At 44.9% G+C, this 13,164-nt stretch overlaps 1 protein-coding gene across 1 annotated transcript in view; it reads left to right on the forward strand.

The window, feature by feature from the left end:
* LOC103201952 (fatty-acid amide hydrolase 1-like) overlaps positions 1-13,164 on the forward strand; it is a 39,670-nt gene that overhangs the window by 22,638 nt on the left and 3,868 nt on the right. The window contains exons 6-12 of the mRNA XM_007946722.1: positions 867-907; positions 1,352-1,476; positions 5,668-5,793; positions 6,523-6,620; positions 6,918-7,017; positions 9,010-9,118; positions 12,080-12,225. Coding sequence (XP_007944913.1) covers positions 867-907; positions 1,352-1,476; positions 5,668-5,793; positions 6,523-6,620; positions 6,918-7,017; positions 9,010-9,118; positions 12,080-12,225 — 745 coding nt within the window. The remainder of the gene's footprint in view (positions 1-866; positions 908-1,351; positions 1,477-5,667; positions 5,794-6,522; positions 6,621-6,917; positions 7,018-9,009; positions 9,119-12,079; positions 12,226-13,164) is intronic.

Here is a 13,164-nt window from a genome sequence, read left to right on the forward strand (position 1 = left end):
GAGTAGTGACTGGGATCTTAAAAGCTTGCAAGCAGCCATTTAGATGCAACAATGGGTCTCTCCTCATCCAGATCAAAGAAGAATGAAGAAAACCAAAGATTCATGGAAACAATTAGTCCAACCAACTGGTACACCATGAGATCCTCAGCTTATATGACAATGAGACCAAAAAAACTAGATGGTGCCTGGCTACTACTGTCAACTACTAGCAGGGGGCTCTATCTAGGAGATCCTGGATAGAGTGGGAGAACAATGTGGAACGAAACTCAAAATCATTTAAAAAAAGTGGGGACCAAGTTTGCTGGTCTGATAGAACCTGGTTGAACCATTGAGACTATGGCCCCTCGCTGCCCTTCAGGTCCGGTATTAAACCCATACCTGTGGTTTCCAGCCAAACAAAAGGCAGTGATATGAGGTGAACATTTACATTAGGTAGATACTCCTGGGAGAGAACAATCATGGGAGAATAGAAGGGCTGTGTATGCACAAGGAGACAGCTCAGGGGGCAGGAGTGCGTGGAAGGGAAGGACACAGCGAAGAGGTAACTATGGGGAGGAAGTGGGAGGGAAGTTGTTGCATTGTGGTGAATTGTAATCAACCTCATGAGATAAAGTGTATGTGAACTGCTGTATGGAAAGTGAATTTGCTCTGTAAACTTTCACCCAAATCACAATAAAAGAGAGAGAGAGAGAGAGAGAGAGAGAGAGAGAGAGAGAGATCAGAGTAGTAGAGAGTCATGGAAGGGCTGAAGCAGCTACTGTTCCTGTGTGCCCTGGGGGAGTGTATTGTTGGGTGCTTAGGATTCCTGGTACCCAGGTCCCTTGCTCAGGTGCTGAGCTGGGCTCTGGATGGGTGGGGTTTTGCAGCTACACTGGAGTTGCCTCTGCTGTCAAGGGCAAGAAATCAGGTAAGTCTCTATCTGTGCTTGTGGCCAGTCATTCAAAAACAGGTCTGCCAGGTTTTCTGCCAAGGATATTTCACCAAATCCCTAACTCCATACAGCTGAGCTTCTTAGTGGTGAAGGTATCTAGGAGAGGGGACTGCCTGGCCTCCCAACTCCCCCAGTTCAGTGACTCTTGCTTCACTAAGAAGTGCGTCTCACTGTCTACCTTTACTTTTTCCTACTGGTTTCTAGATGCCCTATCCCAGATGAGATTGTCCCATCAGATACCAAAGCTGCTGTGGCCAGTCTACCAACCCTACCTGTCATCATCTCCTGACCCAAGATGGCACCAGAGCCTCTTTCTTTGGTGTTGATCATGGCTCTGGACCACACCTTGAGAGGCTAGGTAGTGGGAGTCCCGAGGGCAGAAAGGATGAGGTCAGCCTCCCTCTCCTCCTCTCTGTACAGTGACCACAGTGGCTGGGCCGATGGCCCGGGATGTGGAGAGCCTGGCACTGTGCCTGAGAGTGCTACTGAGTGAGGACATGCACCAGCTGGACCCCACTGTGCCCCACATGCCCTTCAGGGAGGAGGTTATCTGGGTCAGGGAATGCAGCTGGTGGGGGTAGGCTCTTCTCCATCCCCTGCTGTTCCCCATTAGCCTGTCTGTGCTCTGACCATCCTCTGTGAAGACCTCCTTTCCCACCCCAATATGCATGTGCCTTTGTTGTTAGGTGCCATCAGGTTGGCTCTGACTCATAGCAACCCCATGGACAACAGAACAAAACACTGACCAGACTTGTGCCACAATCTCTGTTTGCCTGAGCCCATCACTGCAGCCACAGTGTCAATCCATCTCATTGAGGGCCTTCCCCTTTTTTGCTGACCCTCTACTTTACCAAGCATGATATCCTTCTCCAGGGAATGATCCCTTCTGACAAAATGACCAAAGCAGGTGAGACGAAGTCTGGCCATGCTTACAAGCAGCATTCTAGCTGCACTTCTTCCAGGACAGATTTTTTTCATTCTTCTAGCAGTCCATGGTACTCTGCCAACACCACAACTCAAAAGCATCAACTTTTCTTCAATCTTCCTTATTCATTGTCTAGCTCTCACATGCCTATGAGGCTATTGAAAATACCCTGGGTTGGGTTCAGCACTTTAAAGAAGTCTTTTGAAGCAGATTTGCCCAGTGCAATATGACCTCTGATTTCTTGACTGATAACTCCATTGGTGTTGATTGTGGAACCAAGTAATATGAAATCTTTGACAACTTCAATCTTTTCTCCATTTATCATGATGCTGCTTTTTAGTTGAAAGTGAAGATATTCATTTTCTTTATGTTGAGATGTAATCCATGCTGCAGACTGCAGTCTTTAATCTTCATCAGTAAATGCTTCAAGTTATCTTCACTTTCAGCAAGAAATGTTGTATTGTCTATATATCACAGGTTGTTAATGAGTCTTCCTCCAATCCTGATGCTACATTCTTTTTCATGTAGTCCAGCTTCTTGGATTATTAGCTCAGCATACAGATTTAATAAGTATGGTGAAAGGATACAGCTCTGATGCACTACCTTCTTGATTTTAAACTATATAGTATCCCCTTGTTCTGTTCAAATGACACCCTCCTGGTCTGTGTACAGGCTCCTTATTAGCACAATTAAGTGCTCTGGAATTCCCATTCTTCTCAATGTTATCCATAATTTGTTACGATCCACACAGCCAAATACTTATGCAAGTCAATGAAGCACAAGTAAACATCTTTCTGGTATTCTTGCTTTCAGGCAAGATCCATCTGACACCAGCAATGATATTCCTCATCCCATATCCTCTTCTGAATCCAGCTTGCCTTTCTGGACGTTCCCTGTCAATAGACTGCTGCAACCATTTTTGAATTATCTTCAGCAAGATTTTACTTGTGTGTAATATTAATGATATTGTTCAATTATTTCTACATTCTGTTAGATTACCTTTCTTTGGAATGAATACAAGTATGGATCTCTTTCCAGTCAGTTGGCTAGGTAGCTATCTTCCAGATATCTTGGCATAGATGAGTAAGTGCCTCCAGTGTGGAATCTGTTTGTTGAAACATCTCAGTGGGTATTCCATCAATTCCTGGAGCCTTGTTTTTTGCCAATTCCTTCAGGGCACCTTTGACCATTGGTTCTTGATCACATGCCACCTCTTGAAATGAATGAACATGGGCCAATTCTTTTTGGTAGAGTGACTCTGTGCATTCCTCCATCTTCTTTTTTGATGTTTCCTGCATCATTCAATATTTTGCCCATAGAATCTTTCAATATTGCAACTCGAGGCTTGAATTTTTTCTTCAGTTCTTTCAGTTTGAGAAATGCTGAGCATGTTCTTCCCTTTTGGTTTTCTAACTCCAGATCTTTGCACATTTCATTGTAATAATTGGCTCTGTCTTCTCGAGTTGCTCTTTGAAATCTTCTGTTCAGCTCTTTTATCTTGTCATTTCTTCCATTTGCTTTAGCTACTCTCTCTTCAAGAGCAAGTTTCAGAGTTTCTTCTGACATCTGTTTTCGTCTTTTCTTCCTTTCCTGCCTTTCTAATGACCTTTTGCTCTCTTCATGTATTGTGTTTTTATGTCATCCCATAATTCCTTTGGTTTTCACTCATTGGTGTACAATCCATCAAATCTATTCTTTAGATGGTCTCTAAATTCAGGCAGAATGTAATCAAGCTCATATTTTGGCTCTTGTGGACTTGTTTTAATTGTCTTCAGCTTCAATTTGAACTTGCATATGAGCAGTTCGTGGTCTGTTCCACAGTCAGCTCCTGGCCCTGTTTTGGCTGAAACAGCTTCTCCATTGCTGTTTCCACAGATGTAGTCAATCTGATTCTTGTGTATTCCATCTGGTGAATCCATGTGTATAGCTGCCATTTATATTGTTGAAAAAGGTATTTGCAATGAGTAAGTCATTGGCCTTGCAAAATTTTATCATGTGATCTCTGGCATTATTTCTATCACCAAGGCCATATTTTCTAGCTACTGGTGATTCTTCTTTGTTTCCAACTTTTTCATTCCAATCACCAGTAATAATCAACACATCTTGATTGCATGTTTGGTCCATTTCAGACTGCAAAAGTTGGTAAAAATCTTCAATTTCCCCATCTTTGGCTTTAGTGGTTGGTGAATAAATTTGAGTAATAGTAGTATTAACTGGTCTTCCTTATAGGCATGGGGATATTATCCTATCACTGACAGCATTGTACTTCAGGGTAGATCTTGAAACATCTTTTGTGATGATGAAAGCCACATGCCATTCCTCTTCAATTTGTCATTCCCAACATAGTAGATCATATGGTTGTCTGATTCAAAATGGCCAAAACCAGTCCATTTCAGCTCACTAATGCCTAGGATCTTTATGTGGTCCATTTCATTTTTGACAACTTCCAATTTTTCTAGATTCCTACTTCATAATTCCATGTTCTGATTATTAATGGCTATTTGCAGCTGTTTTTTCCTATTTTGAGTCATGCCACATCAGCATATGGAGGTCCCGAAAGCTTTACTCCATCCTCATCATTAAGGTCAACTCTACTTTGAGGAGGGAGCTCTTCCCCAATCATATTTTGAGTGTTTTCCAACCTGAGGGACTCATCTTCCGGCACTGTATCATGTTTAGCTCCCACATTTGCAGGATGCCAACTGCTTTGCCCCTGGACTGTGTCATCTGGAACCATAGCTGTAATTTTCCCCAAAGAAGGACTCCAAAATCACATATTCAACATACGGTAGGAGAATACTCAGCCAGTGTGGCTCAGAGAATGTAGTAACTAGTTAAGCTGGCTTTCAATCCTCTGGATGACCCCGGGTAAGTCACATCCCTTCTCTAGGTCTCAGTCAATAAAGAGGTCATTAGTACAATAAAAAGGAAGATCACTCCATGCCCTTATATTTATATTTGTTGAATGAGTGAATGAATGAAAACTAGAGCTGGAAGAGAATGGAGTGATCTTCCAGTCCAGCCTCTTTATTGTACTGATGACCTCTTTGATGAGACCTAGAGAAGAGATCTGACTAGGCACTTTGTATTTCATCCTAACACTCCCTCTACAGAATGAGCATTGTTCCTCCCTTTTACAGATGGGGAAACTGAGAGGAAATGAAATGACTTTTCTATAATCATATAGCTAATAACTTTTAACCTAGCCCTATATGGCTCCGGAGCCATAGGGAAGTGTCTCTGCCTATCATTCAGGCAATATTTGTTCATCTGTTCCCTACACCCATCCTAGTATATCAACCTGTGATCATTGCCAGTCGTCCATTATTTGCCTCTGTTGATCTCTTCAGCCTCATCCTCTCCTGACAGTTTTTCAGCTTAAAGATATTTATGTCTATTCATCTACTCACTCACTTGCTCACCCAGTCACCTCCACCCATCCATTCATCTACCAACCTGTATATTCAACTCTTTGCCTACCCACCACCTATTCACTGTCTCATCCATCCATCCACCCACCTATTCACAACTCTACCTAACATTTATCGACCTATTCATTCCATCAACCAAGCACTCATTCCCCCATCCATCCATCATATTTCCAGGAGTTTCCCTCAGAGGACCTAGAGCCTGAAGAGTATATAGGGAGACCCCAAAAGACTCTTCAGGAACCCCTATGGATTCCTACCTGGGTGAGGAAAGCTGTGGCCCAAGGCTTTGGCCTACAAGTCTGGCCCCTAGAGAGAATGAAACTACCCTACCCCCAACCCAGTCTCTTCTCAGAGCCCCACTCAGCCCATTGTGCCCCCAGGTGTACTCCAGTACCTGGCCCCTACGAATTGGCTACTATGAGACAGATGGTTTCACTCAGCCATCCCCCAGCATGGCCAGGGCTGTGCAGCTCACCTCCAAGCTGCTCCAGGATGCAGGACATGAGGTAGGCTCACCTACCCCTGGGGGTCAGGGAAAAGAGGTAAGACCAGTGAGCCCTCTTGGAAAGAAAGGAGGATATGTCTGAGTTTGTCCTGCTGAAATAATTGTGCTCCCCCTAAGCTACCTGGAGAAGACTGAGCAGGGTGGAGGTGGAGAGAGGGTGATGCCACTCTGTGAGGAAGAAATTATGATTTTGTGCCTTCCCTCTTCAGTGCTAAGGACTTGGGGACTTATTCCTATAATTCCCTTAACCTGGGTCTCTGCTGCTTTCATCAATAACTGGAGGGATCTCTATCCTCAAAACTATCCCTGACTCCCTTAACCCCAATGCTTTTGCCAATCCCACCCCTCCTTGGAGAATCACTGGCTAGCCATAGACCTACTATATGATCTTGGACCCGTCTCTTAACCTCCCTGAGCCTCAGTTTTCTACCCCGTGGAGTGATCACAGGTAAAATGCACTCATATATGTCAAGCATATGGCACAACGTCTGTATCAAAATAAAGCATGTAGAGTATGAGGACAGGTCTAATTCTGTCACATCTGCTGCATATGGGTTAAGGAGTAGGCATGACAGGAGAGGGGCCGGCCAGCAGGCCTCCCACATCATGCTGAAGTGAATGAGAGTGAAGAGGGGTCATAGAGCAAACCTTTTTTAAATCCTGGGGGATGCAGAGGAGAACAGGGTGAGGGGAGGAGCTCCTAGCCCTGACTCAGCTTCTGTCTCCCCAGGTCATCCCCTTCTCCATTCCCCGTATAGAGTATGCCATACAGCACCTAGTAAATGGGGGTTTGTATGCTGATGGAGGGGCCACTCTTCTGCAGAAGTTGTACGTTTGTCATCTGCCGGGACTCAGGGGAGGGGCAGGGTGGATATAGGATGGGAGAGGGAACTGAGCCCTAGGTGGGGTCCTGGGAGACTGAGCTGGGGTACCTCTGGCTAATTGTGTGACTTTAAGCATGAGTCTCCCACTCGAGTCCTGTCTTCAGGATGTGTGTGTTCCAGGAATGGGGGTAGCATGTTTCCTTTGTCTGATCTTCATCTGTGGTTTGCCTATGGATGAATGGGGGAATGGGCCAGTGGCTGAAAGGCTATAACTGACCATACTTGTGACTGTGGTTTTTAGGAAGGGAGACATTGTGGATCCCTGCATAAAAGGGATGGTCAGTATACTCTGCCTGCCAGACCTATTGAAGTACTTCTTGTCCCAGATCCTGAAGTACACAGTGAGTGTGGGCCAAGAGATGAGGAGGGGCTCGAGAGGGGAAAGGACCCAGAGTGGGTAAGGGGCCCATACAGGAAGAAGTCCAGAGAGAAGGGGTTCAGAAAGAGAAGAGGGGCTCACAAAGGGGGCATAGCCATCAAAGAAGGGATGAAGCTCAGTTAAGGGATAGATAGGGTCCAGAGACGGGGACTTAAAAAGGGGAGAGAAACTAAAATTCAAATGGGGGGGGTGGGGGATACAAGAGAGGAGAGGGAATCTAGAGAGGGTGGGGGCTTTAGACAGGAGGCTCAGAGAGGCGGGAGACATCCCAGAGAGAAGAGGTGGGTTTCAGAAAGAAGGAGGGGAATTCACAAGAGGATGGAGGCTCAGAGTGGGGCCCAGGGCTTGCTGAAGTCATGGGGGCTGTTGAGGAGCAGAGGGCTTCATGTTGGTGTGCCTGAGCAGTGTTTCTTTCCCTGGACATCCGGCTATTTCCTTGTGGTTTCTGAAGTTGGTTTTCCCCTCTCATTCTACCCCTAGGATCCTCGAGTTAGCCAGAATTTGGAAGAGCTTCGTGGAGTGGGGTGAGTGGCCACACCTTCTCAGGCTCAACCTCTACCCACAAGGGCTTTCCATGGGATAGTGAGAATTGAGTGAGGGGCATTCCATGGGCTGTGGCTAGAGTTGATGTCCATTGAGGGGTGCTATTTAGACTTTGAAGGAGCTCTGGTGGCATGGTGCCTAAGGCAATTGACTGCTAACCAGAAAGTTGGCAGTTCAAACCCATCAGCCACTCTGTGGAAGGAAGACCAGGCAATCTACTGCTGTAAAGATTTACCACCTCGAAAACCCCAAGGGGTCACTATGAGTTAGAACAGACTCTATGGCAGTGAGTTTGGTTTTTTGATTTATTTAGACTTTGAGATCTAATTAAAATTTTAGGATCATGCCTGACACTAGGACTAAATTTAGACTTTTGATTAGGGTTGGGAATGGGGCTGGTTTGGGGCTTGGGTTTGTTTGATTTGGAGTCAAAACATGAGAACTGGCTAGAATTCAGGTTAGGTGAAGCAAAGGTTGAGGTTAAAGCTGAGGTTAGGCTTTGGCTGGGGTTGAGTTTAAGATTAAGGTTGGGATTAGAGTTGGTTTGCATTGGGATTGGGGATGAAGACAGATTTGGATTTAGGATTGGGATTAAGATTGGAATTGGGGTGGGATTAGAGTTAGAGATAGAGATGGGGTTGAGTTTGCTGGTAGGCTTGTCCTGGTAGGGGTTGGAGTTGAGATGCTGGTTTGAGTTGGGAATGAGGTGGCCTGAGGGCTGTCCTGGGGCCTCATAGTTTAGGGGAAGAGACTGTGGCTTTTGGGAGAGCCTGAGAGTTTCTGTGACTGGTTGCAGGGGGTATTTGACCAGAGGATATGTACTCCTGGGAACCTTGGGTAGGATGTCCTGGCCATGGGAACAGGAGGCAAGGTCATTCTCAGCCTACTAGCAGCCTCTTGAGCGCTGTCTCACCATTTGTATAAAAGCAGGCCCTCCTATGCTGACCTTTGGACTTCTAAGATTCTTCCTCACTCCTTTAGGACACCCAAGAAACTGTGGGAGCAGCACACAGCAGTGGAGGTAACTGCCTGGGAAGGCCTCGAGGGGCTGCTGGAGCAGGGACAGTAGAGACCCTACGATGAAGAGTGGCCAGATAGGGGGTAGAATAATGAATGCCATGGCCTTCAGGAGAGGGCTAGCTGGACCTGGATGGGGAGGCATCCCCCTAGGCCCAGAATACATTGTCTCCAAATCATTGTAATGAATCCAATCAAGTCCTGAGACTTGTCTTCCCATCCCATCACTTCAGGTCCTAGAAAGATTACCCAAATTCTTCAGATTTGTCAGCCCAAATATTATAGTCTGGGAATTATTTCTGGTGCCTAACCCTGCTCTGATAGGCAGCACCTGAATTTGTTTGGTAAATAGTGACCCCTAGTGGTCCTTGCCCTCTCTCCACTGTCCCTGTAGGAGTATCAGCAAGAGTTCATAGCCAAGTGGAGATCCCTAGACATAGACGTGCTGTTGGCGCCAGCTCTGGACCCTACCTTCTATATAGGCTATCCTGACAAAGCAACAGGTGAGAGCACACTGGATTCTGGTGGAGTAGAGACTGGGGAGTCTAGGACTCCTGGGTCTTGTCACAGCCTCTGTGGCCCTGACTGTCTCCATTCACTTTTATTTTCATTATTTTAAAAAGATAAAATTCATATAATATCAAAATTATCTTAAAGTGCACAACTCAGTGGGTTTTAGTATATTCACAATGTCGTGCAACCATCACCACTAATTCCAGAACATTTCTGTCCCTCCAAAAAGAAACTCCATACCTCTTAGCGATCACTCTCAATATCATTTACTTTTAAAATAAACTTTGTTGAAGTCTAATTTGCACACATATAATTGTCCAGTTTTAAGTGTATAGACTGATGAGTTTTGACAAGTGCATATAGTTGCATGATCCCATCACAACAAAAAATAGACTCTTTCTTTCATGTCTCTTTGTGATTCACCCCACCCCAGCTTGCTCTTGGCAATCACTGGTCTGATTCCTATCACTGTGGTTTTGCCTTTTCCAGAATTTCATATATGTGGAGTGGTAAGGTATGAGGCTTTTGTCTCTGTCTTCTTTCTAGCACATTTATTTACCCTCCACTCTTTTTAAGTTGTGGTAAATATATAGGTCACAAAACATTTGCCATTTCACATGTATACTTCAGTAGCATTAATTATGTTCATCATGTTGTTGAAACATCACCCTTAACCGTTCCTGAATTTTTCTATCAATCTTAACAGAAGCTTAAACCAAACAAAACCCACTACTGTCAAGTCAATTCTGACTTATAGTGACCCTATAGGACAGAGTAAAACTGCTCCATATGGTTTCCAGGGCTGCAAATCTTTGTAGAAGCAAACTGTCACATCTTTCTCCCATGGAACAGCTGGTGGGTTTGAATGGCCAACCTTTCAGTTAACAGCTGAGCGTGTAACCTCTGTGGCACCAGGGCTCCTTTAACAGAAGCTTAGTGTCCCCTAAAAGCATGACATCTTCCTTTTCCCCTCCCTCCCACCTGCCCCTTGTAACCACTTATACTTTGATCTCTATACAGTTGCCTATTATAGATACTTCATACAAGTAAAATCACGTACATTTGTTCTTTTGTGACTGACTTATTTTACTCAACATACTGTTTTCAAGGTTCATCCTTGTAGCATGTATAAGGAGGGCTTCATTTAATTGTAGTAAAATATACACAACACAAACTTTGCCATTTTAACCATTTCCAAGTGTACAATCCAGTGACATGTCACACAATGTTGTGCAGCCATCAACACTATTTGTTTCCATGATTTTTTCATCACTCTAAACAGAAATTCTATACCAGTTAAGCAATCCCCACTCTCCCCTTCTCCAGCCCATAAGAACTTCTTTCTGTCTTCATGCATTTGTCTGTTCTACATATTGCATATAAATGGGATCATATAATATCTGCTCTTTTGCGTCTGGCATGTTTGCAAGATTCTTCCATGTTATAACATGTATTAGAACTTCATTCTTTTTAATGGCTCCATTCACTCTTGTATTTTATTTTATTTTTTATTGTGATTTGGGTGAAAAGTTGACAGAACAAATTCATTTTCCTTACAGCATGTCACATATACTTTGCCTCATGACATTGACTGCAATTTCCCAAAATTCAACAGCTCTCTTCCCACTTCCTCCCCATAGTTACCTCTTCCCTGTGTCCTTCCCTCCAATGCACTCCTGCCCCCAAGCTGTCTCCCTGTTCATACACAGCCCTTCTATTCTCCCATGATTGATTTCGCCAAGGAGTGTATCTACCTAGTGTGAATGTTCAGCTCATATGCCTGTCTTTTGTTTGGCTGGAAGCCACAGGAGTGGGTTCAATTCCAGACCTGAAGGGCAGCGAGGGGCCATAGTCTCAGGAGTTCCACTAGACTCTATCAGACCAGCAAACCTGGTCCCTCTTTTTTTTTTTTTTTTTTAATGATTTTGAGTTTTGTTCCACATTGTTCTCCCACTCTATCCAGAATCTTCTACATAGATCCCCCTCCGAGTGGTTGACAGTGGTAGCCGGGCACCATCTAGTTCTTCTGGTCTCATAGTCGTATAGGCTGAGGATTGCATGATGTACCAGTCCCTTGGGCTAATTGTTTCCATGCATCTTTGGTTTTCTCATGGCTCCATTCACTCTTAACATGCTCTCTGCTGCCCTCATTTCCAAGGTGCCTTCAGTTCAGCCAACCTGTAATGCAGGCCTGAGTACAGGGCCAGTATGAGTTGTTTCTGGGTCCCATGGCCAGCACAGATGCTGATCTCAGAGAGGATGCAGAATGAAAACCAGCTCCAACCCTAACCCTAAACTCCTCTCTGCTGACCTTAAGAACATGTCCCCCCTGAGTCCTCCCTCAGTGGCTGGCCAAAGGCATGTCCCACACCCTGGCTCTGCTCTGATGTCCTCTGTTGGGATTACCACCATGTCTTTGACACTCGCTTCCTGCACACAGATGGCTGAATGGAAGAGCTGTCTTTTTAACCCAGGGTTGCACTGCACACAACCACCACACACTTCCCACCTTGTAGTCCAGTGTACTGAAGGGTGGGGCTGAATCCTCTGCTACCCACTAGCCATGTAGCTTCGGAAAAGTGATCTAACCTATCTGAGTCTCAGTTTCCCCATTTGTGCACTGGGAATAGTAAGCCCTACCACACAGGGTTGGAGAGGATTCAAGGAATTAGCAGCAATGCAAAGAGCCCAGCACAGTGCCTGGCACTAAGTAAGGATTCAACAATGCCTATCCACTCCTTCTCTTCACCTTTGGGAAAACATGAGGCAGGTAGGCAATGTGCTTGATAAGTAGGAGGTAGTTGTCAGTCTCCTCGCAATGAACTGGTTATTCCAAACCCAGAGGCCTGCAGCTCCAAGAAAGACAGGTAAGGGGTTCTCACACAATTCTTCTTCAATCCGAATCTTCTCCTAGCCACAGATTTTTGTGTTTACTTGGTTCTTCCCTGCAGTGAGCTCCTCCTACCTGGGCCTGTATAACCTCCTGAACTTCCCCGCGGGTGTGGTGCCTGTCACCACTGTGACGTCCCAGGATGAAGAGGCACTGGAACATTACAAGGGATATTACGGAGATAATTTTGACAAAAATTTCCGGAAGGTCAGTTACCTTCTCCATTCTCCTTCCTCAGGGGCACACAGCAGAATTAATTGTTGCTTCAAGCCTAGTTGGAGCAGATTGGGATCAAACCCACTGCCATCCAATTGATTCCGACTTATTCCTAGTATTTAACCTTTATCACTTCTGCTAGAGTTTCACCCCATCCCTGAGGACACACCACTGAATCTTTAAATCAGTCCCTGTCCTTGTCAGAGGACCGTTCTTTGCAAAACCAATGACATTTCCTAGAGCAGAAAGTGAAAAGATCCCTGGTTAGGAGTTTACTGGGAGACTGGACAGGACACTGCCCCTATATAGGCCTCCGTTTCTTTGGCAGGAAAATGGGAATAATTGCAGGGTTGTGGTAAAGGTTTAATCAGAAACAGAGGGTGAAGCAGTTAGAACAAGGCCTCGTGTGTGGAAAGTGTTCAATAATTACTACTACATTGAAACCTGTGAGAGCAAGACCTCGACAGGACTGCCTTGCTTTTCTGGGTCTCATAAGTTTTCTGCCTCTGACAGGGTGCAGACTTACCACTTTTCTATCACTCCTTTCCGTAGAAAATATTTGAGTTTTCCTTCTCTGACAGGTTTCTGCCTTACAGAGTTTCCAGTGTTCACAGATTTCACCATATTACTATTTCAGAAAGGGATTCATGAAAGGAAATATCACCCTGGACCTATTTAATTGCAGTCTAAAATAACAACTCTGATTTTGGTGAGGAGGATGGAGGAGGAGAGCCTGACTCTGAGAAGTATGCATGTCTGAGTCAGACATTAAAACATATCGTTTCTGGAAATTGATTTTAGTTCTAGAGTTACCCAGTGGAACTGCTGACCTGAATTCTGAGAAAATAATAATGATATTATCTAACTCTGGTGGCATAGTGCCTAAAGCATTTTACTGCTAACCAGAAGGCTGGCAGTTCAAACCCACCA

This window comes from Orycteropus afer, unplaced genomic scaffold (genome assembly GCF_000298275.1).
Source record: "Orycteropus afer afer isolate SDZICR_OR568_19922 unplaced genomic scaffold, OryAfe1.0 scaffold00169, whole genome shotgun sequence".
NCBI lineage: Eukaryota > Metazoa > Chordata > Mammalia > Tubulidentata > Orycteropodidae > Orycteropus > Orycteropus afer.